Genomic DNA, 26,853 nt, shown 5'->3' with positions numbered 1-26,853 from the left:
GAAATCCCATCTCTACTAAAAATACAAAAAAAAAAAAAAAATTAGCCAGGTATGGTGGCAGGCACCTGTAGTCCCAGCTACTCGGGCGGCTGAGGCAGGAGAATGGTGTGACCCGGGAGGCAGAGCTTGCAGTGAGCCCAGTGAGCCACACACTCCAGCCTGGGCGACAGAGCAAGACTCTGTCTCAAAAAAAAAAAAAAAAAAAAAAAAAAAAGAGAGAGAGAAAATTTGAATTAAGTAAAAATCCTTCCTTCTAGATTCCCCAGAAACCCTTTCTCTTTGTCCTATGGCTAAATTTTACACACAGCAACAGCGTTAGAGCTGGCAGGGACTTTAGAAGTTTTAAGTCCAATCCCTTCATTTTACAGTGAAAGAAACTAAGGGCCAATCTGCCTGCCTTCTCATTCCAGAAATATTTGTTATAAGATCAGCTGTGGCTTCCAGAAATTTCTACCACATGGAAGTTCCCAGCAGAGGGAAGAAGAGCCCATTCCTCAGAAAGGCTTGGGCATAAACAGAAACAGGTTCTGGTGATGAATTATTTTGAAGAAAGTCAGGCAAGGCACTGTCCACAGAGAAGTCACTTAGTCAAGAATGCCTGAACATGCACTGATTTCAACTGAAAATAAAAGTAATTGCTACCATTTGTTCAGCAACTACTATGTTCCAGGCCATGAATCAAGACACTTTTGGCATTCCAGTCTTCTCCACAATCTAAGAGGGCCTCTGGAGTCAGGGGCCTTGGGAGAGGGATGGAAAGACAGTCAGCCAAGCTCAGGGTGGCCAGCAAGAGGGGAGGAGACTGGTGGGCTGACAGGGACACACCGCCAGGATTTCCTCCAAGGCACTGCACCTTAAGGTGAGTCACACTCTGCCTGGGGGGACCCCTGCCCCAATTCTCAGTTGGCTGGAAGAGGAGGATGCTAGGGGGTTGGAGGTGTCTGTTCTTTGGACACTGCACCTTAAGGTAAGTCACACTCTGCTTGGGGGGACCCCTGCCCCAATTCTCAGTTGGTTGGAAGAGGAGGATGCTAGCGGGTTGGAGGTGTCTGTTCTTTGGACGCTGCACCTTAAGGTAAGTCACACTCTGCTTGCAGGGACCCCTGCCCCAATTCTCAGTTGGCTGGAAGAGGAGGATGCTAGGGGGTTGGAGGTGTCTGTTCTTTGGACGCTGCACCTTAAGGTAAGTCACACTCTGCTTGCAGGGACCCCTGCCCCAATTCTCAGTTGGCTGGAAGAGGAGGATGCTAGGGGGTTGGAGGTGTCTGTTCTTTGGGATGCTCCCTGGTGGAGGACCCACAAGGATGCGATATAAGGACGGACCCTGGGTCAATGCTTCCTGCATTGGGCTCATGAGAGATTGCTCCGACCTTCCCAGTACTTGTATGTTGGTTTTGTTTTATTTTCTCTAAATTAAGCACAAATGTTTTATATATACTTTGCTAGGTATCATCTAAAAATAATAATTTTCTACCACTCTTGGATGTTCTGTACAAGAGGACAAGACTCAGCCTTTAGTTAAATTGCCAAGTAAATGAAATGTTAACACCTTTTCGTAGTACCTTTCCCATCCTGGGACTGTGACAGATGGCTCATTAACAGCTCAATATCCATCTCCCTTTCTTCCTTTACCAACAGAACCCTGCTTTTATTCTACTGGGTAAAGAGGTCAGCTAAAGGACTACATTTCCCAGTGTTCTCTGCAACTAGGTATAACCAATGAGATGTAAGCAGAAATTGTTGGGTAAAGTTTCCCAACTTTGGTTGGTCTTGGTAGAACCATGGGCATCCCAGTGGTCCCCAGGCTGAGAGGGTGTCCCTGGCTCCTCACATCCCCTGAAAGGCCCCGGGAAGCATGCCCAAGGGGAAGGGCAGGACCTGAGAGATTGCTCTTTCTGCTGGTGAAGCCGGAGAATCTCCTCTTCCTCCTCTTGGCACAGCTTCTCCCGCAGTTGCTGCATCTTCTCTTGCTTTGATTCCAGCAGGTGCCTCTGGTCTTGCTCGAGTACTTGGGCCACTTCCTCTTCCATGGCCTTTAGTGCAGCCTCTGAGAGCTGCTTTGGGGGAGCCACAGGCTCTGTGAATCGCCTACCATGGGTGGGGAATGGCATATCATCACAGGGTTAATGTCCACCCACCTCTGCATCCAGGTTAGAATGGATACAGAACATCACAAATGGAATCCTAATGGAGGGCCCACAATCAGGAGTCAAACAGCTCACCCAAGGGCAGGCAAGAGATATGGTCAATGCTTGTTCTATAGGACAAGCCCCACTGTGGCTGTTTAAGGCCCCAAGAGCCAAGGCAGCCCACAGCAGGCTCTCAGCTGACTTACGAGGTTATGGCCCAAGGTCAAAATCTGAAGCTGCAGCTCAAGAGCTGGCAGCAGCAGGGAGAGAGTGAAGCTCTGTCCCTACTGGATTCCTTCCTAGAATGGCTCATAGCCCCATTACCACCTCCCCACTAGAGCTCTGCCTGCTACTTAAGGCTCATGCCAGCAATTTGGGAACAGTCCCCACAGACTGCTTTCTGCCTCCCAAACTGAGTAGTGGCCAATGTATATGGGCCCATGAAAGCAGCAGCAGCAGGTCTCCTAGCTCTGAGAACTACAACAGTCCAGGAAAGCCCAGGAATAGGAAGCTCCCCTATCACAACACCACGGGGGCCAGGAGGAGATGCTCCCCTAAGCCAAAAAACGCAGCAAGCGTGCACATGAGTGCCATGTTCCCCGTCTACCCATGGGGGCACGTCTTCGTCTGCTTAGAGTTAATTAAATGTTTAGAAATGAGTTAAAGGAATTCAGAGCTGACCTGGATGCATAAGAGGGTGGTGAGATCAGGAATAATGGTATCCATTAAAAAGATGTGTGTAAAGTAATAAGAACTGTTATTTTGCTTGTTTTCTGGTTCTTCAAGGAAATGCCCAAAGAGGAATCCTGAGAACATTCCGAGCAGGATAAAGCATGAGCAGGATAAAGCATGAATAGGATAAAGCATGAGCAGGATAAAGCATGAGGAAAGCATGAGCAGGATAAAGCATTTTGCCTTCCAGAGTGACTTTCCTAAAGGCCAGAATGTGCCTGCACATCCAGGTCCCTCAATCTTACAGTGGAAATTGGTCTCACTACACACCCTCCTCGCACAGCACTCAGGCTGCTGCAGGCCTGGCACGGTGGCTCAGTCAACCTAAGCAGAAAGTGTGGGTATGACCCAAAACAAAGAGGGCTGGGCAAGAGTCAAACAGGGGAGCTGGTCTTCCCTGCTGGGGACTCAGAACCCCTTCTCCCTCCAGCTCAAGCCCCGCTGCAGATGGAAAGCAGCGGGCAGGATCGGATTAGAACAGTAGAGGAAAACAAGGGCTTAGGAATCCCACTGCAGCACCTTGAGACTAGAGAGAGAGGAAGACAGGACAGGCTACTGTCATCTCTGAAATACCATAAAGACCTTTCATTTCCCCTTTCCTAAAATCGTAACTTGGACCAGAAATGATCTTGAGCTATGCCTTCAATTCTTTTCTGCTCCCAACTCCATCTCCTCCTTCCTTCCAAAGCCTGGCTTCCTCTGAGTCCCCTGACACAGCCCAACTGATGCAGATGTAAGACATGTGGCTGCCACCTCCTCTGAAAATCCTGCCCTCAGAAAGAGCCTTCCCCCACAGCTCTCCGCCTCATCAACCCTCCAACTCATTTCCAACCTTGGCTGAAAACATCTTTTTTCCCTGAGATGGTATCTTTTAATGTCTCTCTCTCCTGCAGGCTGCAAGCTATGTGGAGCCCTAGGGACAGACACTCTGGAAAGATGGGGCATCACACTGCGTGGGGCATGTGCCCAGGCTATGAGCACCAGTGAGCTTGCACAGAGGCAAGCTGGGCCGTCTGTCAGTGGACCTCTTCTCCCTCGCCCTGTTTTAAAGATCTAGTAGCCCAAACTGCTAGCTCAGGTCCAAGGCAGTAAACAATGCCTGAAAGATCCATGACACGATCGGGAAGTTGAGGACTCCAGGGGAAGAAACAGCTCTGATTTCTAGGCCAACTCCTCGGGTATCAGAATCAGTGGGACCCAGTTTCCTACAGTGAGTGACAAAGGGGAGGCTCTGCAGGAGCATCATCATTTCAGGCTGACCAGCAAGTAGCTCAAAGATACGTGTGAGAAAGCCAGAAGGGAAAGCAGGGAGAGACAGGGAAGGAGAGCGGAGGGCGGGGCAATGGCACCTAGGAACACTGTGGAACGGTTTTCATGGAACTACCACAAAAGTTATGTCTCCTCTCATACGCAACTTGGTGGTTTTGATTCTTTTACCCTCTTCTCTGCACATCCTCACGAAAGATGCTGGCATGACAAGGGGAGAATCTTCCTGTTTCCTAGTCCTGGCCTTGGCCAGAAAGCATTCAGTGAGTGGCATGTGCTGCCTTCTGGCCTACCTGCTCCCTCTAGCCTGCCCTCTGCTCCTAACCCTTCAGACCCAGCTTGCTTACACCTTTGGAAGCTGACAGACACAGAACTACTCCCACAAAACCTGGACCACCCATTCGTTCCTAATGCAGCTGTCAAGATTAATAACAAGGAAGTGATGGGGCCTGAAGAGACTCAGGAAAGAACAGAAGGCATTTCCTAAGGGGATGGTGTAAACTGAAACCGCGTGGTCAACTACCTCTGAGACCCTAGCAGGGGCAGCCTTGCTGGGATGGCAGGAGAAACACAAGGGAAGGGAATGAATCAGCCAAGGCAGCTGGGGAGGAGCCAGGGAAGCCGAGGCCCCAACTGAGCCCTGCTGCCCAGGCTTCACTCCAGAGATCCTGGGAAGACACCCCTCTGACGTCTGCCCAATCTTCCTCTCTCTGAACTACACCCACCTCCTGTCCTCATAGAAAGTATCCTGAACTGGCTGACCACAGCCACCAAGGTGACAGAAAGGCTGTATAATTCCTAATTCCTCGAGGTCACAGTTTTCATTGTAGGATGTATCACCACTTGAAAGACGTGACCACCCCTTCCCTACACCACTCCTACAATGTTATGGTGATGACACGAGATCCTGAGCTCACGTGCCCTGCCAGCTCTCAGTGAGTAATGTGGGCATGAACTTGCTGTGAGTCATGTGTGCGTAAACCTGTCTCTGCTCATGAGTCAGTCCCAAATCCTTTAGACCTGCTCAGTTTATAGAAGGGAAAATGTTTAAGTCCTGACCCTTGTCTTTCTCCATGCAGAGAAAAGGAACAGTGGCTGCAGGCTAAAGTCAGAAGTCTAGGGCTCTAGTGACTAGAATCTAGTGTTTTTATTTGAGACAGAGTTTCGTTCTTGTTGCCCAGGCTGGAGTGCAGTGGCACGATCTCAGTTCACTGCAACCTCCGCCTCTCAGGTTCAAGCCATTCTCCTGCCTCAGTATTCCAAGTAGCTGGGATTATAGGCGCCCGCCACCATGCACAGCTAATTTTTGTATTTTTAGTAGAGACGGGGTTTCGCCATGTTGGCCAGGCTGGTCTCAAACTCCTGACCTCAGGTGATCCACCTGCCTTGGCCTCCCAAAGTGCTGGGATTACAGGCGTGAACCACCATGCCCTGCCTAGAATCTAGTTCTAATTCTGCCGCTGACTAGCGATGTGACCTTAGATGAATCCCTTCACTTCTCTGAGCCTCAGTTTCCTCATCTGAAAAATGGGTAGGAAGGGGAAGTGTGACAATGGAAGGAGAAGAGCTAAATGATTTCTAAATTTTAGAAGTACTTGGTTCAACATAAGTGAATCACAAAAACACATTGAGCTTTGAACACAAGCACAAAAGATCAATCCTGTGTACTGTATAATTCCATTTATATGAAGTGGAGAACTGGAAAAATGACCCTTTGGCCAAAACTTGGAGCTCAGAGGTCAGAACAGTGAAGACCTGGGGTGGGTGGGTTGAGAGGGGCACAAGGAAACTTCCTCGAGGGATGGAGACATTCCCCATTTGAGTGGCCGTTATACAGTGTGCACAGATGCAAACTTTCACTGAACTGTACACTGCAGGCCTATGTACTGCAGTGTACTTACATACCTCAACAACATTTCTGAAGAGAAAAACAGTGCTTGGTAGACAGGAAACATGATTTAGCAAGTTTAGCAAATGAGCCAGGAGGTACCCCCTCATCCGCCCTTGTACCTCAAGTCCTGACCAGGAGCCCCAGGGACCAAAGCTAACCCCAGGTAAGGATCAGTCACGCCTGCGTGGGGCTCTCAAGGCAGCACACAGAGCACCAAGGACATGCTTAATCTCCCTACACTCTAACCCCTGGCCAGAGCCTGAGCCCCACCTCCCACCACCCAAGAGTCAATAGGCACTGAAGCAGCCCACATGCAGTGGAGGACAGGGACAGACACGCAAAACTGGCCCTTACACCTCTGGAGAGACTGGCGGGGTGGGGCTGACCGCCACCTTCTCCTCATTCTCCTCTGCCTCTTCCTGCCCAGGGCCCAGCTTGTCGGCCTGGGAATGCTGCTCCTTGCCCTTCTCGTGGGCAGCAGGTGGGCTTGGGGCCTGCTCCCTGATAGCAGTAAGGAAACAACTGTGTTAAAGCCAGTAAGAAAGCAAGAGGCTTAAGACGCATGCTATTTGGGGTCAAAGAGCTATGATAGAGACAAGAGAGACAGCCCCAACAGTTTCCCTACCTCAGGTCTTAAACCTCCCTCTCCCCACCCTTCCTCTCCCTGAATTATCTGCATCAAAGACCAGAGACTCCTGCCTCACAACGGAAGCAGGATGGTTATGGTACCCCAGGAGCTCCGTACACAGCAGGTGTTCAGTGGATGCTGTTGATTGCACATCGATGCTGCTCAGGTTCCCTAGTGATTCATTCCAACCCAATAAATTCTAAGACCAGCATGTTTCTCTTGCTAGGGGGACAGAGAACTAGCAAATGTCCACCACGCTCTGGACTAGGCTAGGTAAAAAAGGTCCTCTCAGCTGGACTCAGAGTGATCTGGGCTTCCCTGTCTCTGGGCCGAGCACATTAACAGGGCTCCAGCTGGGGTTGCTGAATGACTAGAAGTAGGATGACTATTGGAAACAGGGGTGCTGGCAGGGAGGGAACTAGAGAAAGGGCTTTCCTGGCAGGAATGGAGCAGCCAGGGTAACACCAGTCTCTGCTCCAGCCTCTTGCAGGTAGGCACCTGGGACAAAAGAGACACCTCCTTATTCAAGAGTTTCTAAGTTCCTCTAATCAGACCACATACCCTCATTTCAGCTGTAGACTGAGGACTAGGAAGAGGCACATGTCCTCATATCCAGCTCCCATGGGACACTAAGCAGAGCCTCTGCTGCTGCTGCTGCTGCTGCTGCTGCTGCTGCTGCTGCTGCTGCTGAGGCTACAAACCCACCCCAGCTCCCCACTCGCTCCCCAAGCCAACCCCACCCCCGCCTCTCTCAGCACTAGCACACATACCCACCACAGGCAGAGTGGCCGCCACCCGGGGGTGCTTCCCCTCATCCTTACCTCTGGAGGGAGAGCTGCGGGCTGAGGCTGGCTGCAGAGTCCTCCCCAGGCTCCTCGGCCTCCTTCCACTCGGGCTGCCCCTCGGGGCCCTGGGGGGGCTCTTCTTCGGTGGCCAGGCTTCGAGGGGGACTCTGGGCCTGCTCCTCATGTGGAAGTGGAGGAGATAACCTGGTCAGGCCAGGCAGAGCAGCAAAGTCAGGTCCCTCCATTTGGAGAGCGGGAAGAGAACTGGGGAACACAGTGCATGGACCTAGGTCATTGCCTCCTCCCGGGTTATGCTCCAGCCCCGTCCCCACATCCATCCGTGGAGAGCCACAGCAGAGCAAGGCAGCCACCCATGTGGGAAGGAGTGACTCTCTCCTGAGCGCTCCTTTTGCCTAGACTGGAGTCAGGCTCCACAGGGGTCCCTATGCTGCCTCTGCTCGGTTCAGGAATCAGAGCAGGACACACAAGTGTGCCCATCCCCAGAGCTCACCATCGCTGGGGCCAAGAAGGGGTGGAAGAACTAAGTGGGGAGAAAAAGAGAAGCCAGACTCAAGAGGTCAGACTAGAAAATGCATGAAGCTGTCATAGATAGGTTTTGAAGGTCTAAAAGTGAAATGACCATTCTCCTTCCCCTTCTAGGGTGGCAGCCCTTGTCATGGGGCTCAGGCCTGAGAAGCTGAGAGGCCCTGTCACATCACACACAGTTGCACACTCACAGATAGCTGCAGCCCTTTCTGATGTGGCAGGGCCCTGGCTCAGAGCTCTGAGTTGCAGTACCAACCCTCCAATGTGACTCCTCCAGACCTCCACAAAGTTTCTTCAGCCCTGGCCCATAACAGGCACACACACAGCTTAATCAGCCCTGGCCCCACAATGGTGCCTGGAGTCCTGCCAAATGCACCCAGTGGCACTTCACATGCCCATCTTGGTGGAGAATCAGAGGGTCTGCTCATGCATGCAAACATATATACACATTGCCAGTACACACACGCGCACATACATATACACACATATGTGCACACACAGACCCTGCAAGCCCATCCAGCCAGTTCATCACCTGCTGCCAAGCAAGTATACACTGAGCCAGGCCAGCCACCAAAGCCAAGAATTCTGCCCAAGTCCACACCACCCTGAAGGCAAACCCCTGGGGATAGCCTCCCACCTATGGTACCTCTCCAAGCCTTTGGACTGCTTGCTCTGCAGCTCATCTTGGCTGGACTGGCTGTCATCCTTGTCTTCTATTCCCAGTGGTTGCTGGGCCTGTAGGAGAGAAGCAGTAAAAAGTCTGTGGTGAAAGGACTGCATTTGGGTCCCTCCATTCTCCAGCTGGCTCTCAAGCTTAGGAGAAAGCTTGAGAAGTTGCTCTCCAGAGGATGGGACCATACGGGACATAGAAAAGAAGGTTCATCTACTGCACAGTGAAGCTTCCCCAAGCTTTGGCTAAGCCCCCAGGCTCACAGCTGCTCCCTGGGCTGGCCTTGAGGCCTGGGGAGGATGTGGCAGAAGACCACAGCCATAACACATAGAGTCAGGCGCCAGAGACCGAAGGAGAACACACAAGAAAAAGAAAATCCTGCCTCCTGCTGCGGGAAGCCTGCACTGCAAGCTGTGCAGAGAAAGCAGAGAAATCCATGAGTACCCCAAATCCACAGAGGCCCAGCGAATTACAAGGGTGCTGAAATTAAGGGCAGAATCGGGGGGCACAGGCAAGCATATGAGTAAGGATAAGTCCTAGAGAGATGGAGTACTGGTAGAAAGAGAGAGAGAAAGCTGTGCCCGAGACAAAAAGGGCACCACCTGGCACCTGGAGGAAGACGAAGCGCTCCTTCGCTACCTTCAGGGACCCCAAAGCACCCAGGCCCCATCAGCAGACAATGATGCCCCCTTCCCGGTCAGCAATTACATCATCCATCAAAAACAAAACCAAACAGGACAAAAATCTCATTTTAAAACTTGGGTGACTAGTGACATTTAGCAAGTCAGTTAAAGAAAGGAGGCAGGAAGAACTATTCTTTGAGGCAAGGTCTCACTGTGTCACCCAGCCTAGAGGGGAGAAATATTCCTGATCATTTCAAATATTTTCCACAGGGATATAGTAGTGTAGTCAGCCTGGGGTCAACCCTTTGTTCTAGCTCTTCCTGCCTGGGAAGTCTGCCTCCTCCACTGTACAAAATGGGATCGTATACTGCAACTCACAGGGCTTCTGGTGAGGATCAAAGCAGCTCGTATACGTAACGCCCAACTCGCAACCCAAAGAAGGCACACCATCAATGTTAGCTCCTCTTCCCACATTCCTCTCCCTCTCCCCCAGCCTAAGGTGAAAAACAAAAAGAAAATACTCTGCCAGTGCCAGTCCCCATCCTAGGACCTGCACTCCTTCTGTCACACCAACAGGAGCCCCGTCTGTTCTGGGACACAGGGTCAACAGGAGAGGTGGGGCGGGAGACAGCTCACTCCGTCTTCCCCAGTAGGGTCCCCAGCCCTGTGCCCACAGCCCCCACACCTCTCCACTGGCAGCCTAAGCCCCAGCAGCTGTGGCTAACCCTGCCATCTGGATGGGTGAGGAAGGGCAGGGCTTGAACTAAAACCCAGCTCCCCCAAATTATATTAAAAATAGAAATGCTGCCTGTGAGTGCCTCCTGGTGCCTGCAGCAGAAGGGCTCCCTGCCAGGGCTGCCACTCCTCATCACATCAGCATGGGCAGAGCCTGCAGACAACGGCAGGGCATGCAGCCTTTGCCGCCCCACCTCTTTCCCCTTCTAGCGTGCAACTCACAACTTGTCTCCCCCTACAGACCAAACCATGCTCATCAAGTATCTCCCTCTCTCACCCATCAAGAAGGAAAATCACACAGGCCCACTCCAGTTAACAAACTAAAATATAAGACAAGTGATAAAGTGGGGTGATAGTAATAAAAATAGGGGGACTGAGCCCTGAGTCAGAAAGGACTCCGGGGCTATCAGCCACACACCGTAAGAAAAAAGGCAGCAGACAGGAGGGCTGGCTGCAGATCATGGCTTTCCGGTCTCTCCCTTCTTGTTTCACCTATATTTCTGTGAGAAACTGAACTATCCCCACTAACAGAGAAAAGGGGATCCTCTGGGAAATACCCGGACAGACGGTCCTCTTGGTATAGAGGGTCCTCTTCCTTAACTTTTTTGCTCCAGAAAAGGAAGCCAAGGAACGAGATGAGGAAAGCAGCCAAGGTCACCATTCTTCAGAAAGAGGAGACAATCGCACATCCTAAGCCTCTGGCCTAAAATACCATTTCCCTCTCCTTAACTCGGCTCTAGAGTCTTGTTTTTGTTTAAGATTCAGTCCTCGGTTAAATAAACCATGGTGTATTCATACAGCAGAAGACTGTGCAGCCAACAAAAAGAATATGGTAGATCTATATGAAATAACTCAGAAACAAGTCAAGGGCCGGCCAGGCGTGGTGGCTCACGCCTATAATCCCAGCACTTTGGGAGGCCAAGGCGGGCGGATCACGAGTTCAGGAGATCGAGACCATCCTGGCTAACATGGTGAAACCCTGTCTCTACTAAAAATACAAAAACTAGCCGGGCGTGGTGGCGGGCACCTGTAGTCCCAGCTACTCAGGAGGCTGAGGCAGGAGAATGGCGTGAACCTGGGAGGCAGAGCTTGCAGTGAGCCGAGATCGCGCCACTGCACTCCAACCTGGGTGACAGAGTTGAGACTCCGTCTCAAAAAAAAAAAAAGAAAAAAAGAAGTAAGTCAGGGGCCTACTCTCAAATTTAAAGAGCACATCGCCAAGCAGTTTAGGTAGCACAATCACAATTTTTATTGGAAGAAAAAAGATAAGCAAGTAGAAAATAAATACATGCTTATATGTCCACAGAAAATTTTCTGGAAAGGCACATGAAAAATGTGAATGGAAACTATCCATAGTCCCTGTCTGTGTAAGGCTACAGGAATTTGAGAACTTGGATCTTCTGTATTATTTGAAATAATTTTATAATCACTTTTCTAATTAATTATGAAATGTATTATGTCGGCAGGGCACAGTGGCTCACGCCTGTAATCCCAGAACTTTGGGAGGCCAAGGCGGGCGGATCACCTGAGGTCAATAGTTTGAGACCAGCCTGGCCAACACAGTGAAACCTCATCTCTACTAAAAATACAAAAAAAAAGGAAAAATTAGCTGGGCATGGTGGTGCGCACCTATAGTCCCAGCTACTCGGGGAGACTGAGACAGGAGAATCGCTTGAACTCAGGAGGCAGAGGCTGCAGTGAGCCAAGATCGTACCACTGCACTCCAGTCTAGGTGATACAGGGAAACTCCACCTCAAAAAAAAAAAAGAAAGAAATGTATTATGTCTAATTCATTATAATCGTTTTTTGTGGTGATGGTTGTGAAGGTATACAATATGGTAAAATGTATCAAATAAATGTGCAATTTATTGTATGTCAATTATATCTCAATAAAATTGCATTGAAAATATTTTAAACGAACAAAAACTAGTATAGCTCAGCCCTCTGCCCTGGTCCTGCCCTTGAGAGAGAAGTAGAGAATATGGCAAAATGGGCAAGAGTGCACAGGAAGGACAGAGGATGGCATCTACAGTTTTGTCCCATGAAGGGCTGCTGCTCTCTCCTCCAGCTCCCCCTCCCCAACTCGACCCCTCCACCCCCAGAGATGGTGGACAGCTGGAGACTGAGCCTGCAAAGGCTTGGCTACTCAGTCAGCCACGCTGAGCCCCATTACCCACATCACGACAGGCAGGTCACAATGTATAGCTTAGGGGAAGGGTCCCCAACCCCCGGGCTGCAGAGCAGGGGGTAAACAGTGGGCAGGCAAGGAAACATTACCACCTGAGCTCCACCTCCTGTCAGATCAGCAGTGGCATTGGGTTCTGACAGGAGCATGAGCCCTATCGTGATCTATGCATGCAAGGGATCTAGGTTGCACACTCCTCATGAGAATCTAATGCCCCCGACCCCATCTGTGGGAAAATTGTCTTCCAAGAAACTGGTCCCTGATGCCAAAAAGGTTGGGGACCGCTGACTTAGGGCTTCCTCTGCCAGGGATGGCCACCTCAAGAGGCTGCACCTCGTGAGAACCAAAACCAAGCCAGGTCCTGCTACTGCGTTACAGCAAGTGGCACAGCCCAAAAAGAGGCTGCTGGCCACATCAGGTCTTAGGTAGACCCAGAAATCTGTCTTTTTTTCAAGCTCCCAAGTAATTCTGATACTGGCCAGGTGTTGGACCCCAAGAAATGGGATCTACCTCCATCCCACTGACTCAGTAACTTTCCCACTCACCTACTGCCAAAGGAGCTCCACAATTCGCCCCCTCCAAACCTTTCCTGACTAATCCCACCTTCCTCTGCCTGTGCCTTCACATCTCTCTAGCACTGCAAACAGCATGACCAAGATCCAGCAAGGACAGTGGCCCAGAAAGGTTTTATCAGCCAGAGCTGAGAGGAACATGTGGGGCTCAAATGCAACTGGCCCAAAAACTCTAGCCTGCCTCTAGCACACATTTCACTAAAGGCTCCAAGGCTGGGTTCATATTAAACATCTTGTTTGTTTCACCCAACAAATTTCCATTTTGCCCAAACCAAATATTCCCTTAAACTCGCAGAGATCATGTGCCAGAACCGCTCTTCTAACCAATCCACAAAGAAAAAGAAAAGTCTTCTTGGCTTGAAGCTCCTTAAGGACAGGATCTGTGTTTGAGTCACTACCCCATGTGGGTCAGTCATCATCCATGTCCACACAGAGCTTACATCTGGCAGGGGAGACAGACAAACAACTATCAAACAAAACAAGAGGGACTAAGCGGAGCAAAGAGAGGGAACAATTCATCCCATTCGCGGAGGTGGTGTCAGAGGTGAACCTCCAGGACCGAAAAAGAGCTTGCTGGGAAAACGGGAAAGCAGAGTGGCAGGCAGAGGGGTGGTGGAGGTGGAGAGTGTGCCCCAGGATGGTGAGCAGCAGACCCAGCTGGTGAGCAGCAGGTGGGCTGGGCATGTAAAGAGGACGAATGGGCCAGGATGGAAAGTTCCTTGAAATCTACAGTCTATACAGCGCCTTGTACATGAGCAGACAGTCCACTCTTCAGCTGCTGAATGAGTGGATAAATGGATAAATATATGATGGAAGAGGACTTTAATTTATAGCAACAATGCAGGAATGGTCAGAAGCCCCATGAAAGGCAGTCAGGACCATGCCTTAATGAATTAGAAGGGAGAGAACTTCCAGAAATGCAGCCTGTGATGGGCAGGGCTCAGTTCTGGGTCATCCGAAAAAGTGGTTGTGAGGAAAAATGAGGCCCCAGCTCAGCCCACCACCCAGAGAGACTCACCTGCCAACGAGTTCCATCCAGGGCCGGGGAAAGCACATCAATATCCAGCAGGTGCTCCGAGATCCGGCTGTGAAAACCGAAGTCCTGGAGACAGTGGAGATGCAAAGGTCAACTCTGCCTCTGTCACAGTCAACACCCACCAGGCCTCTTCACTACCCCAACTCCACTTTCCAGAAAGATGTCTACTATGTGCCCAGCTCTGTGCCAAACATTTCAACATCTACTAATTTCATCTTCAAAATAACACTGCGACTCAATGGAAAGATATGTGATCAAGCAAGTATGGTAAAATGTTAATTGTGGCCTATAGATGGTAAGTATGTGGGTATTCACTGTACAATTTTTTAAATTATTCCATATGTTTGAAACTTTTCATAATAAAATTATGGGGAAAAAATAACCCTGTGAGACTAAAACTCTTTCCCTCATCTCACAGATAAGGAAGCAGGCTGGAAAGCACATATAACTCGCCCAAGGCCACACAGCTGATAAGCAAGGGACCTGAGGGTCAGATGGGGCCCTGCACTGATGGCAAAGCCCAAGCTCTTTCCATGACACATGCTGGGAAGGATGTCACTTTCCGGCTATCTCTCCCTCTCCGTGGTGCCCAACCAGGCACAAGAAGAAATGCCAACATCCCCAGAAAACCTGTGGGCAGTTTTGAAACGAGCCTTGGTGGGCCCTTTCCAGCTCGTTCCATCCCTTTTCCATACAGGTGCCCACCTGGACAATGAGAGTTAATTAGTGGTGCTTCCTGCACTGGCTTCTCTTTGGGACGGGCAGCAAGTACCCACACTGGTACCAGTTTGTTGCTGTCCTCTGGCTGCCACAGGCCCATGATCCCACCTTCTCTGAGCCGAAGATCCCTGCTGGGCTAAGTGAAGGACTGCTGCCCAATAGCATGTTAATGGGGACAGTTCTGTCACATCAGCCCTGACTAATGGTGGGACGCCCAGACAAAGTCTGGTCCTGCTGTCCACAGCCTCCTCCATCTACTTCCATAGAGAAGAAAAATGCTGATGGGCACATTTCTCCACATGGGTGACTGCTTTAGAAGAGCCAGCCCCCTTGCTTCCGAGAGATCTGTGACATGGCGATTCTTCATGGACAGTTTTTGCCAACAACCACTTTTTACCTTCCCTTTCTAGCTTGTGGGTTTTTCCTCTTTTTTGGTGACATTTTCCTTTCAGTTTGAGTTCTACTTCACTTAATGCAGCTGCCATCTGCCTCCTAAGCCCACGGCTCAGTGAGGGGCGAGCACACACAGCCTCCTAATTCTTCTGCAGCCCCTCATATCGTTACTGTTCATCCCTGACCCTCTCCCACTAATCCCTTCCCTTTGATCTGCCTCCTCCAAACAGATGGAGGATGGCTTCTAGAGGTAATGCTCTGCCAAAAAGCACCCTGAACTATTCCCCTTAGGTACAGACCTGGCAAACGAAACCACGATACAGCAGGCTGGGTAGAAGGTCTGGGACAAAGAAACCACGGATGCTGGCATTCCAAGACAAAGCGTTAACTTTAGAAATGAAGCCATGGCACCCCTCCTGGCCTGAGCCTGGGGACTGTCCTCGCCACAGCTCAGTGATCCCATAAACACAAACACACCAGTCTCTAACCTCCTAGGCTGATGGCAACTCACATGATCACACAGGCAACTCACATAACAGTGAGTAATAATAGCTAACATTTTAACATTATTATATACATAATTATATTAATAATGTTTATATGCTAACATTTTATATTCTCTGCCTTTCTTCTCACAACAAACCTATAAAATAGGAAGTATTACCCTTGGTTAATGGGTTGAGAAGCTGGAGCTAGACAAGACTCAAGCATGAGTTCGAAATTCTCCCACTTACAAGCTGTGTGATGCTGGGCAAATTACTTAACCCTAGAGACTCACAAATCCATGCTCTTCACCACCACTCTACTGCCCTCATCTCGAACTCACCAGGCCATGGAAGGACTTGGGGTCAGAAGTTATGGAGTCTGAGAGCTGAGGTTCCTTCATGTGTTCACTAATTTCCAGTCCCTGGAGAGAGAGACACACAGAGAAATCCCTCAGAGCAGAGCACAAAGGCACATGGTCCCTACCCAGGGAATTCTGTTCAGGCCGTGGTACCAATATAGGGCTCAGGCCAAACTGAAATCCACTCTTCTTAAAAACCTAAAGGAGGCCTGTGGACCCCGCCATTCTCTCTGGACATGTGCACAGCCTCCGCCCCACTGGGGCTGGGCAGCCCACTGAGTAGAGACAACCACACTCTGAATTAGATCAGCAAGGACTTATACGAGTAAGGGGAGCCAAGAGTAGTGGAGATGGTTAGAAAGGTGGCAGTACAGAAGTCTGATGCTATCCTAAAAAACAGAAGGAGAGCATCTTTCCTAGGAAATAGATAAAAGTTCTTTTTTTTTTTTTTTTTTTTCCGAGACGGAATCTCACTCTGTCCCCCAGGCTGGAGTGGCACCATCTCAGCTTACTGCAGCCTGTACATCCCGGGTTCCTGCAATCTCCTGCCTCAGCCTCCCAAGTAGCTGGGATTACAGGTGTGCATCACCACGCCTGGATAATTTTTGTATTTTTAGTAAAGACGAGGTTTCACCATGTTGGCCAGTGATCTCCAACTCCTGACCTCAAGTGATCTGCCCGCCTCAGACTTCCAAAGTGCTGGGATTACAGGCATGAGCCACTGCACCTGGCCGATAAAAGCCCTTTAAATGAATTCCCTCACCATCTACCTGGAGGAGGAACAGGACTAAAGGTTGAAAAATCTAAAATGCCAAAGGATCTCCCCATTCAAGCTTACTTCTGTCCATTTTGGTCATTGGCCTGGTCTTGCCAAAGCAACCACTCCCATGTCTTGGTATCTTTCAGAAAGAGCCACAAGAATGGAAGAGAAGAGTCTTCTTGTCACCTAATCTACCTATGCTGGGGCAGAACACTGCCAAATGTGGCACCTACCACCCCGATCACCCCCACCCTCCACCTCGCCACAACACACAGTGTTCTCTCTCTATAGAAACTCAGACTGCTGCAACCATGACTGCCCCCAAACTGATGTCAAGAAGTACAAGGGGAGGCCGGGCGCAGTGGCTCATGCCTGTAATTTCAGCACTTTAGGAGGCTGAGGTGGGCGGATCACCTGAGGTCAGGAGTTTCAGACCAGCCTGACCAACATGGAGAAACCCTGTCCCTACTAAAAACACAAAAAATTAGCCAGGTATGTTGGCGGTCACCTGTAATCCCAGCTACTCAGGAGGCTGAGGCAGGAGAATAGCTTGAACCCAGGAGGCAGAGGCTGCGGTGAGCTAATCATGCCATTGCACTGCAGCCTGGACAACAACAGTGAAACTCTTTCTCAAAAAAAAGAAGTATAAGGGGAACCAGACTCAATGGTTCACGCCAGTAATCCCAGCGGGCGGATCAAGGTTGAGCTCAGGAGTTCAAGAGCAGCCTGGACAACATGGTGAAACCCCATCTCTACTAAAAAATACAAAAATTAGCCAGGTGTGGTGGTGCATGCCTGTGGTCTCAGCTACTCGGGAGGCTGAGGCACAAGAATCACTTGAACCTGGGAGGCAGAGGTTGCAGTGAGCCAAGATTGCACCACTGCACTCTAGCTAGGGTGAAGGAGCGAGACTCTGTATCAAAAGAAAAAAAAATACCTTGAACTATGATGAGGCGGGCAGAACACTTGAGCTTAGGAGTTAAGAGATCAGCCTGGGCAACATGGCGAAACCCTGTCTCTACAAAAAATACCAAAATTAGCTGGGCATGGTGACACATGCCTGTGGTCTCAGCTACTCAAGAGGCTGAGGTAATGCTCTGCCAAAAAGCACTCTGAACTGTGATGAGGTGGGAGGACTGCTTGAGCCCTGGAGGTCAAGGCTGCAGTGAGCCAAGATCACACCACTGTACTCCAGCCTGGGCTACAGAACAAGACCCTGTCTCAAAAAAGACAGAAGAAAAAAAAAAAAAAGTACAAGAGGGAGGTAGGAAGCAGGAAAGGCAGTAGGATAAAAGAAAATGAACATTCCAGGAGGGTGCCAGTGGAAAAGCAAATTTCTGCTCTCAATTTCGAGTGCCAGCAGGTTTGCAGCTTCATTCCGGATTTTACTGCCTGCTGGGCCTGGGCATATTTGTCACAATTAAGGGCTCTGGCTGATGCTGACAGCCCAGTGCAGGGACATGCAAATGAAGCTCCTGACTCAGTAATAAAGATGTGGGGATAGGACCCTGCCCAGGGCTGAATAGAGTAGCAGAGGGCTACAGTCAACCCCTGCCTATGGGATACAGTGACTTACTTGGCTGGCGCCTGAACTGCCCTCTTCCAGAGCAGAAGCCTTCTTCTTTGGCTCCTTGGCTGCCTCTTCCCTCCTGGAACCTTCCTCTCCTGCATCTACTGTGTCCTCTGGTGCCTCCTTTTCAGAGGCTTTGGCAGGGTCATTGCCCCTGGGGTCTGCCTTGGGGGTCACCAGATTCCTGGAAATCTTAGGTTCACTCTTCCCATTTTCCTCTTTTTCTGGGAGCCCAGGTCTTGCCCCACTTCCCTGTCGCCCTTTGCCATCAGCACTGCTCAGATTGCTGTCTGCACCTGGGCTGGAGGGCTTGCAGGGAGTAGGGGGACTGGCAGCAGCTGAATCCAGAGAAACATCCTTCTCCTCTGGCTGGCTTGTTCTTAGAGACTCCTAGGGAGCAACAGACCATGTTAAAAAGGAAGACATAAGGAATGTGCAAAAGGAGTCGAGACATGCTGCAAGATGGAAATGCTATTCCCTGACTCCCACAGGCCAGTACCTGAGTTCTGCCCCAGCAGTTATCAATCACCCAGTTCTTATATTTTTTATTTTATTTTTTTGAGACGAAGTCTCACTCTGTCACCCAGGCTGAGGTGCAGTGGTGCGATCTTGGCTTACTACAACCTCTGCCTCCTGGGTTCAAGCAATTCTCGTCCCTCAGCCTCCCGAGTAGCTGGGACTACAGGTGTGTGCCACCACACCTGGCTATTTTTTTGTATTTTTAGTAGAGACGGGGTTTTGCCATGTTGGCCACGCTGGTCTCAAACTCCTGGCCTCAAGCAATCCACCCACCTCAGCCTCCCAAAGTGCTGGGATTATAAGCGTGAGCCACCGCATCCAGCCCACCCAGCTTTTCAAAACACAGATTCCTGACTCAACCCCAGATCTACAGAATCGGAATTTATATGGTGATTTGGATATACCCAAGCTGATCCCCATCCACTGGTGGGCCTGGAAGTCACTACACTGGACGATATAACTCTGTCACCACCTATCATGTCCTCAAGTAATAAATCTGTCTTGCTCCAGCCCCATTAGCCACATCATAAGACTGCAGACTCAAAAGCCAATATTTATTTAAGATGATGATGGATCATCATGTGAGAGAAAGGCAGCAAAGTCTCAAATTTCTATTTTTCATGTTTAATAGGCAGCAGGGGAAAAATTATCAGGAGAGTGCTCTTCGTGCCTAAAGCCTCCCGGGTACATGCTGATAAGCAGCAGCCTCGGAGACAGCATCCTCACCAAGCACTGCTGACTGGGGTCCTCTAAGAAGCAGATGCCAAGTTAGGGTTAGATGTGCAAGAGATTTAAGGGAGATGTTTACAAAGGATAAAGGAAGTGAGCAGAGCTCCAGACTTTCTCCAGTTCTGGGCAAGTCTTGGTCAGCCCAGCAGAGTCGCCCAGTAGGCTGCCATGAAAAGAGTCCCGTATCTGCAGAAATGGCTCTGCTTTCAGACCCTGTTGTGGCTCATCACCAGCAGGAAACACTTCCATGAAGCAGGGTGGATAGAAAGGGCAGCGCTGGAGGCTGTCAATCTGCTAAGCTCCCCTTGGCAGGGTCTCTCGAAAGCAGATCTGAGCAGTGCATCTCTACAGTGGTCACGCCCTGCTCCTCACATACAAACCTCACTTTAAAGACTAGTGAAAACCCAAGGCTGCTTCCACTAAATTCCTTAGAGTCAGTCAAAAGAGAAAAACAAAACTCTCCCTTGGAAATACAGCCAGTGATCTCTGCTGGGTTTGGGCTGAGAAGTATTCCTCCTGGAAAACATCTGTGCTAACACTTGGGCTGCCAGACTGAATAACTTCCGATGAGGGATTTATAAGACTTCCTGATTCCCTATTCTGAAGACTCAAGGACCATGACGACTAGAGAGCGGAGAGGCCCAAGAAGAAGCCCTAAGCATGGCATTTATTGATGCTCTGTTAAAGTGTCTGCTGTGCCCAAAGAAATGACCCTCTCCCTGCAAGCCTGAGAGCCCACTGACAAGCTAACCCAGGCTTCCTAGGGATGATTACACAGGTCAGTAAAGCAGAGTCCTTCAGAGCTCAGCTTTGGAGACAGAGGCTGCCCAGGCTCAAATGTTGGCTCCACACTTACAGATGTGTGACCTTAGGCAAATTATTTACTTCTATATGCCTCAGTTTCTTTTGCTAAAATACTGGGATGTAGCAGTGCTTACCTCATAGGGAGCACTGTTGGGAAGACTAAATGAGTTAGCACTCATCAAGTGAGTTAAGAAACTCAGAATTGGCCGGGCGCGGCGGCTCAAGCCTGTAATCCCAGCACTTTGGGAGGCCAAGACGGGTGAATCACGAGGTCAGGAGATCGAGACCATCCTGGCTAACACGGTGAAACCCCATCTCTACCAAAAAATACAAAAAACTAGCCGGGCGAGGTGGCGGGCGCCTATAGTCCCAGCTACTTGGGAGGCTGAGGCAGGAGAATGGCGGGAACCCGGGAGGCGGAGCTTGCAGTGAGCTGAGATCCGGCCACTGCACTCCAGCCTGGGTGACAGAGCGAGACTCCGTCTCAAAAAAAAAAAAAAGAAACTCAGAATTGTGACTGGCACACTGTCAGTGTCCCACGAATGTTAACTTACATTATGTAATGAGACTTACACATTCATTCACTGAGCACATTCTATGTGTCAAACACTGCCTTGGGAATCCAAATATGGACAAACTATGGATCCTGCCCTCAAGGAATTGAGCTAATATTGAGAAAAGTGAAATATTCCCAATGGCTTTGGTTATGAGCCTTGACTGCCCAAAGCAAAGAGGCCACTAGCCACAGTGGTGATACTATCATCAGGCCCAACCCTGTCCCAGAAAGAAGAGCAGAAGGGGAAGTAGAGAAGGCACAAAGGAAGCTCACGCCTTGGCAGCATGCATGTGGGTACCCGCCAGTGCTGCCCCTCCCAGCATCCCTAACCTCCAGCATGGAATAAATCTGCCAGGACCACTGGGCTAAGAGAAGGGAGACACACTTCTCCTCTTCAAGTGAAGCAGCTTCAGGCTGAGCCTAATGGCCTTCTCATCTCTATACCACCAAAGGCCCATACTCAGCAGAAGCTCATATCCAGTCTGCGGGGTTCTAAGGCCTCCAAGAAGGAGGTGGGAGTTGCCTGGGGTGGGCAAAGGGTGTTGGGCCAACCACACCCCCTTACTCGGCAAGCAGGGCCAATCCACCCTGGCCAGGCTCATCCCAAGATTAAAGAAAGGCTCCCCCCAGCTTGAAGTTGGGAGTGAAACCTGGTCCTAAGAGGGCTGCCTACTAATACACCTTGGATGCGAGGGCAAAGGAGGTATCAGACCATCAATAGTCCCTATGGCCTTCAGGATAAAATTTAAACTCCCACTTCGCCCACAGCCCTTAAGGCCCAGCTCCTGCCTGCCTCTCATGGCTCACCTCCAGCCAAACCCTCAGACACTCTCTCCTCCCACCTGTGGATAAACATCACAATAATTTAGTAATTTGCCATGCAATTCCTAAAACACACATACACACACACTACCCTGACACACTCCCCACTGGTCCTCACCACATCACCTCTTCCAGGATGCCTTCCTTGATCCCTAGGTCAGCTGATCTGAGATGAGCCTTCCCCATCATCTACCTTAATAGCTATTGTATTTGCTGATTTCCTTATCTGTTTCCTTCACCAAATTAGCTCCCTATTGTCCTCAGTACTTAGTTTCTAGCACATAATAAGTGCTTAGCAAAGGTTTGTTGACCAAATTGTTAAATATGAATAAGTGTGTCATGCAAAGATAGGAGTTGAGGTTTCCCTTCCTAGCCTGCAAAAAGGAGATGTAATATTTACTTTACATGGTTATACAGGGATTAGACTATATTTATTACAGTGCTAACTAAATGAAAAATAGCTAAGCAAATGTTAGCTATTAATTAACCATTCAAGATGACGGAAAAGCAAGTAACCTATCAAAAATCAGAGAATACAAGACACAGGTAGAGATTCCCATCCTTGAGAGGATCAGGAAAAATAACTAACGGGTACTAGGCTTAATGCCTGGGGGATGAAATAATCTGTACAACAAACCCCCATGACACAAGTTTACCTAGATAGCAAACCTGCCCGTGCACCCATGAACATAATATAAAAATTAAAAGAGATTCCCATTCTTACACGAGAGAATATAGCCAAATTGCAATAATCTTAGGCCCAGCTCAATTCTTATGCTTAAATTCTTTAAAAGAAAATTTTCACATGATGGGGCTCATTCTAGTCTGCCTTACCTAAAACAGTAAAACACGGGTAATATTAAAATAAACAACCTTGCATTCTCTGCACTATGTTGACTAACTGCAACCACAGGACAGCACCTCGAGGGTGGGGAAAGCAGAGGGAGGTGAAGCATTTGTTGGAGATTATCCACAAATGGATGTACATGAGCTGAGTGTCTGGAGAAGCTATCCAACCCCATGAGCACCTCCCTTCACCTGGTCCCTGCCCCTTGTCTCCCGGCCCAAGGCCTGAAGCTCCAACCAGGTATACACTCTGGGCACCGAAGTCTAGTCTCCTGCCCTGGGCTCCGTGGGAAGTGCAAGCAAAGGCAGGGCCTCAGTCTCAGCACAACTTTGCCCTCAGCTCATCCCTGTTCACACTCCTTCTGTCTCCTCCTTTCACAGCTCCAGGTCCTTGAGTATCTCAAGGCACATTTCTGCTGCTTTTTCAAAAAAGACTTTCCCATCTGCAGGAGGAGAAAGCAGGAAAGAGTTTATAAGAATCATTTCATGAATATTTAACATGCCGCCCAAAAGCCATGAGGTTCTTCTGCCCAGAGCACAAAGACAAGGACCCCTGTGATCCACACAGCACAGGGGACAGGGCATGAAGGCCAAGGAACTGAACCCATGTCTGTGCATTGACCCTGTTCTGCAGAGACCCCACCAAGCTGATCATCAGTCCAATTTATTTTTCAGATTTCATTCCTGCCCAGTTGGTCTCAATTCTTTGCACAGCTCCCCGGTGTTGTTAGCACTTTCCAATCGCACTGACATCATCCTATTATTTCTAAGCCCAGGCTCCCTCCTGCTACTTTGATCCACTGATGGGCTTTTCACCAGCACCACATGGCCACATAAAGTCTGCTCGACTACCCTTCAGCCTCCTGGCTTTTGCTCGCCCTGTTCAGTGTCAGTTCCATGAACCTCTCTCTCTTCAGTCTGTAATAGACTTGAAGTAGGTTTAAGTTGGAAAGCAGGAGAGCAGGGAGGAGACAAGAAGAGATGCATTCTTGCCATCCTACTGCCCTCTCATGGAATCATGAGCGAAGTGACTGCTCAGTGAGACAGGATAGAACTAGCCTCAGAAGTCCTTCTCCATCCTAGGCTGTATGGGACACTCAGGAGTGGGGAAAGGTAGGCAGTTCAGAGAATCCAAAGAAAACTGAAACAAAAGCCATTTTCAAAGAGCAGGGCCCAAGCAGAGGCAGCACTGGCTGTCCTGAAACCCCCCCACTCACCCTCACCACTAACACTCCCAAAAGGAAAAGTCCTGATTCCTGCCTTCAGTTAGAACATAGGAATCCAACACTCCATGTGACAAAAAGAACTAAATCTGCGGGGATGCTAAAGACAGGAGTAGGAGGTGTATTTAACACCACCCACTCCAGACATTTCCCCTCATCACACTGGGGTGCCTATTTATATTAAAGAGGTTATAAAATGTTTAAAAGTGCCCACTCCCCCCAGAGAAGCACACAGCCATCAGAAGGAAAGCTTTTAGAAATCCACCTTTCAGGTCGAGCACGGTGGCTCATGCCTGTAATCCCAGCACTTTGGGAAGCCATGCCGGGCAGATCACCTGAGGTCAGGAGTTTGAGACCGGCCTGGCCAACATGGTGAAACCCCATCTCTTCTAAAAATACAAAAATTAGCCAGGCATGGTGGCGGGTGCCTATAATCCCAGCTACTTGGGAGGCTGAGGCAGGAGAATCGCTTGAGCCCGGGAGGCGGAGGCTGCAGTGAGCCAAGATCGCGCCATTGCACTCCAGCCTGGGGGACAAGAGTGAGACTTCAACTCAAAAAAAAAAAAAAAAATACACCTTTCAAAGAAGAAAAAGCCTTTTTTGTTGACATTTACAATCCATTATGAAGTAAATGTTAATAAGCCCAAGGTCAAAGTAAATCATAATCAATCCACATCAGGATCTTCAATCCACCAGCTGACAGCAGGGACCAAGTACCCACTCTATCCGGTAACTGGGAAAGCCAAGTGAAGAAAAAAACAACCTGCCCGGATACTCTCTCATGAGTCCCAGCGTGGCTCATTCACTCATTCACAAATTCATTCTCTCAACTGTTGACCAAAACATACCTAAGCACTTCCTATGTTTCAGAGGCAGTGGGCTAGGTGCTGCCTGGCCATACAGAAATGAATAGGGCAGAATCTCCAGCCTCAACTTGCTCATTCTCATAGAGATTTTCTTCTTCCTCCACAACCATAAGTCCTCTGACACCCCTAGTCCTATACATGGTCAACCTTCTAGGCACAAAGCCTGAGCATCTCCTTTTATCAATATAGGTCTTACTGGTGGTGGAGAAGAAAACAAAGTTGTCATTTCAGGGAACTAAACAGATTGAAGGCTTTAGATTTAATCTTTCCAGACTAGGCCCCACTCAGAAGGATCAGTTTCAAAGCAGACCTGTATCAGCTTGATAATAAAAATGGGACACTTAGAAAAAAGTGTCACATTTGGCAAGAAACTGTAAAGTCATAATCGAAAGGTATCTGACTGTACAAAGCCAAAATGCTGAACAGTTTCTGAGGTAACAGGCAAAGTCTAACTACAAAAAGAGTCCTAGGCTGGGCACAATGGCTCACACCTGTAATCCCAGCACTTTGGAAGCCCAAGACAGGGGGATCACCTAAGCCCAGGAGTTCGAGACCAGTCTGGGAAACACAGCAAAACCCTGTCTCTACAAAAAATAGCCGGGTGTGGTGGCGGGCACCTGTGGTCCCAACTACTCTGGAGGCTGATATGCACTCCAGCCTGGGCAACAGAGTGACATCCAGTCTTAAAAAAAAAAGCCCTGTCCAATGGCAAGACTTGGGTCACCCACAACTCAGGTCTCAAGTACCAAATCAAGGACTATCAGCCAGCATATCTGAAACCTCAAGTGACCTCAGACACTAACCCTGGCTCTTAAGGTAAGGTGATTTCCAAGAAACAAGTCAGAAATAATAAGGGATAATGAGAAAACAAATTTAAATTCAGGATATAAGCACTTCTGTGTTACTGGCCAGTTTTGTGATCATTCTAATAAAGTGTGAGTGACTTGTCTGATGTTGTTAAAGTATTGAAAGTATTTAAAAGAACTTGATATATTAGACTTGTGAAAAGTTTAACTGATTGAGCCTGCAACCAATATTTAAATATTTGGGGAAATCTAATTGTTGAGTTCATGATTCATTGGTTGTTTAAATACTTTAAGAATATTTAGAGAAATGTGGCCAGACGTGGTGGCTCACGCCTGTAATCCCAAAACTTTGGGAGGCCAAGGCGGGCAGATCACGAGGTCAGGAGATCCAGACCATCCTGGCTAACATGGTGAAACCCCATCTCTACCAAGAATACAAAAAATTAGCCAGGCATGGTGGCAGGCGCCTGTAGTCCCAGCTGCTTGGGAGGCTGAGGCAGGAGAATGGCATGAACACGGGAAGCAGAGCTTGCAGTGAGCTGAGATCGCGCCACTGCACTCCAGCCTGGGTGACAGAGCAAGACTCCATCTCAAAAAAAAAAAAAAAGGGAATATTTTGAGAAATGTTATATTTAAATGACTACATTGGACACTAAACAAAGGATACATGGTAAGGAAAGCTCCTTTCTAGGTACAAAAACACATGGCTGGGCACAATGGCTCACACCTGTAATTCTAGCACTTTGGAAGACCAAGACGGAAGGACTGCTTGAGGTCAGGAGTTTGAGACCAGTCTGGTCAACAGAGAGACCTTGTCTCTGCAAAAAAGGTAAAAAGTAGCCAGGCATGCGTGCGCACGCCTGTAGTCCTAACTACTCAGGAGGCTGAGGCGGAGGATCACTTGAACCCAGGAATTTAAAGCAGTGAGCTCTGTTCACACCACTGTAACTCCAGGCCGGGCAACACAATGAGGCCCTGTCTCTTTAAAAAAAAAAAAAAAAAAAACCACTGGAGGTTTTAGGTATTACAATAACATAATGAGTGTTGACATTTGTTTGTTTAGAGGCAGGGTCTAGAAGGGACAGGAATCCATTCATTTATTCTTGTCCTTCCCCAAACCCCAGAAATCCCATCTGGAAGGACTGGGACAAAACAGTTGTTTTTCCAAATATGCATTACAACAAAGTAGGGGGGCTTAATAAAAACAGGGGGGATATGCCAGGCTGACACATTTGCCTGTAGGGTTTAGGGCTCTTACCTCATACTCAAAGTCACCCCCCAGTGCCCCAATGTCCAGGTGTAGGTTCTTAAGAGGCTCACTTGAGCTGTGGACACTCTAGAAACAAAAATGATGACAAGTGGTAAGTCTGAGGAAACTGGTCAACCCAGGGTGAGGGGTGTGCAGAGGGAAAAGCGGGGCACTGCTGAGCTGGCAGGCGGGCCCAGGCAGGGCTTCAGAGGACTCAGAACAGGACCACCACTGAGGCAGCCTCACTAAACGGCTCTCCATCCAGCACAAACTATGCTATGCACCAAGCAAGTGGCCAAGGTGCTTTCTGCTGGCTGTACTTTCTGGATCAGATCTAGAAGGTATAAT

The 26,853-nt window shown here is 49.2% G+C and overlaps 1 protein-coding gene across 9 annotated transcripts in view; it reads right to left on the bottom strand.

Moving 5' to 3' along the window:
- Positions 1-26,853, bottom strand: part of CEP164 (centrosomal protein 164) — an 86,345-nt gene that overhangs the window by 24,551 nt on the left and 34,941 nt on the right. For 7 of the 9 annotated variants that reach the window (XM_030918261.1, XM_010367415.2, XM_030918260.1 and 4 more), the window contains 8 exons: positions 26,515-26,592; positions 18,092-18,475; positions 15,738-15,818; positions 13,781-13,864; positions 8,624-8,712; positions 7,468-7,695; positions 6,373-6,519; positions 1,879-2,088 (listed from right to left, as the gene is read on the bottom strand). In XM_030918261.1, the coding sequence (XP_030774121.1) occupies positions 1,879-2,088; positions 6,373-6,519; positions 7,468-7,695; positions 8,624-8,712; positions 13,781-13,864; positions 15,738-15,818; positions 18,092-18,475; positions 26,515-26,592 (1,301 nt within the window). The remainder of the gene's footprint in view (positions 1-1,878; positions 2,089-6,372; positions 6,520-7,467; positions 7,696-8,623; positions 8,713-13,780; positions 13,865-15,737; positions 15,819-18,091; positions 18,476-26,514; positions 26,593-26,853) is intronic. The other 2 variants (XM_030918262.1, XM_010367416.2) reach the window with 2 other exon arrangements.

Source organism: Rhinopithecus roxellana, chromosome 15 (assembly GCF_007565055.1).
Source record: "Rhinopithecus roxellana isolate Shanxi Qingling chromosome 15, ASM756505v1, whole genome shotgun sequence".
Classification (NCBI taxonomy): domain Eukaryota; kingdom Metazoa; phylum Chordata; class Mammalia; order Primates; family Cercopithecidae; genus Rhinopithecus; species Rhinopithecus roxellana.
Note: the sequence above shows the minus strand (reverse complement) of the source record. Positions and strands in the feature narration are given on the sequence as shown.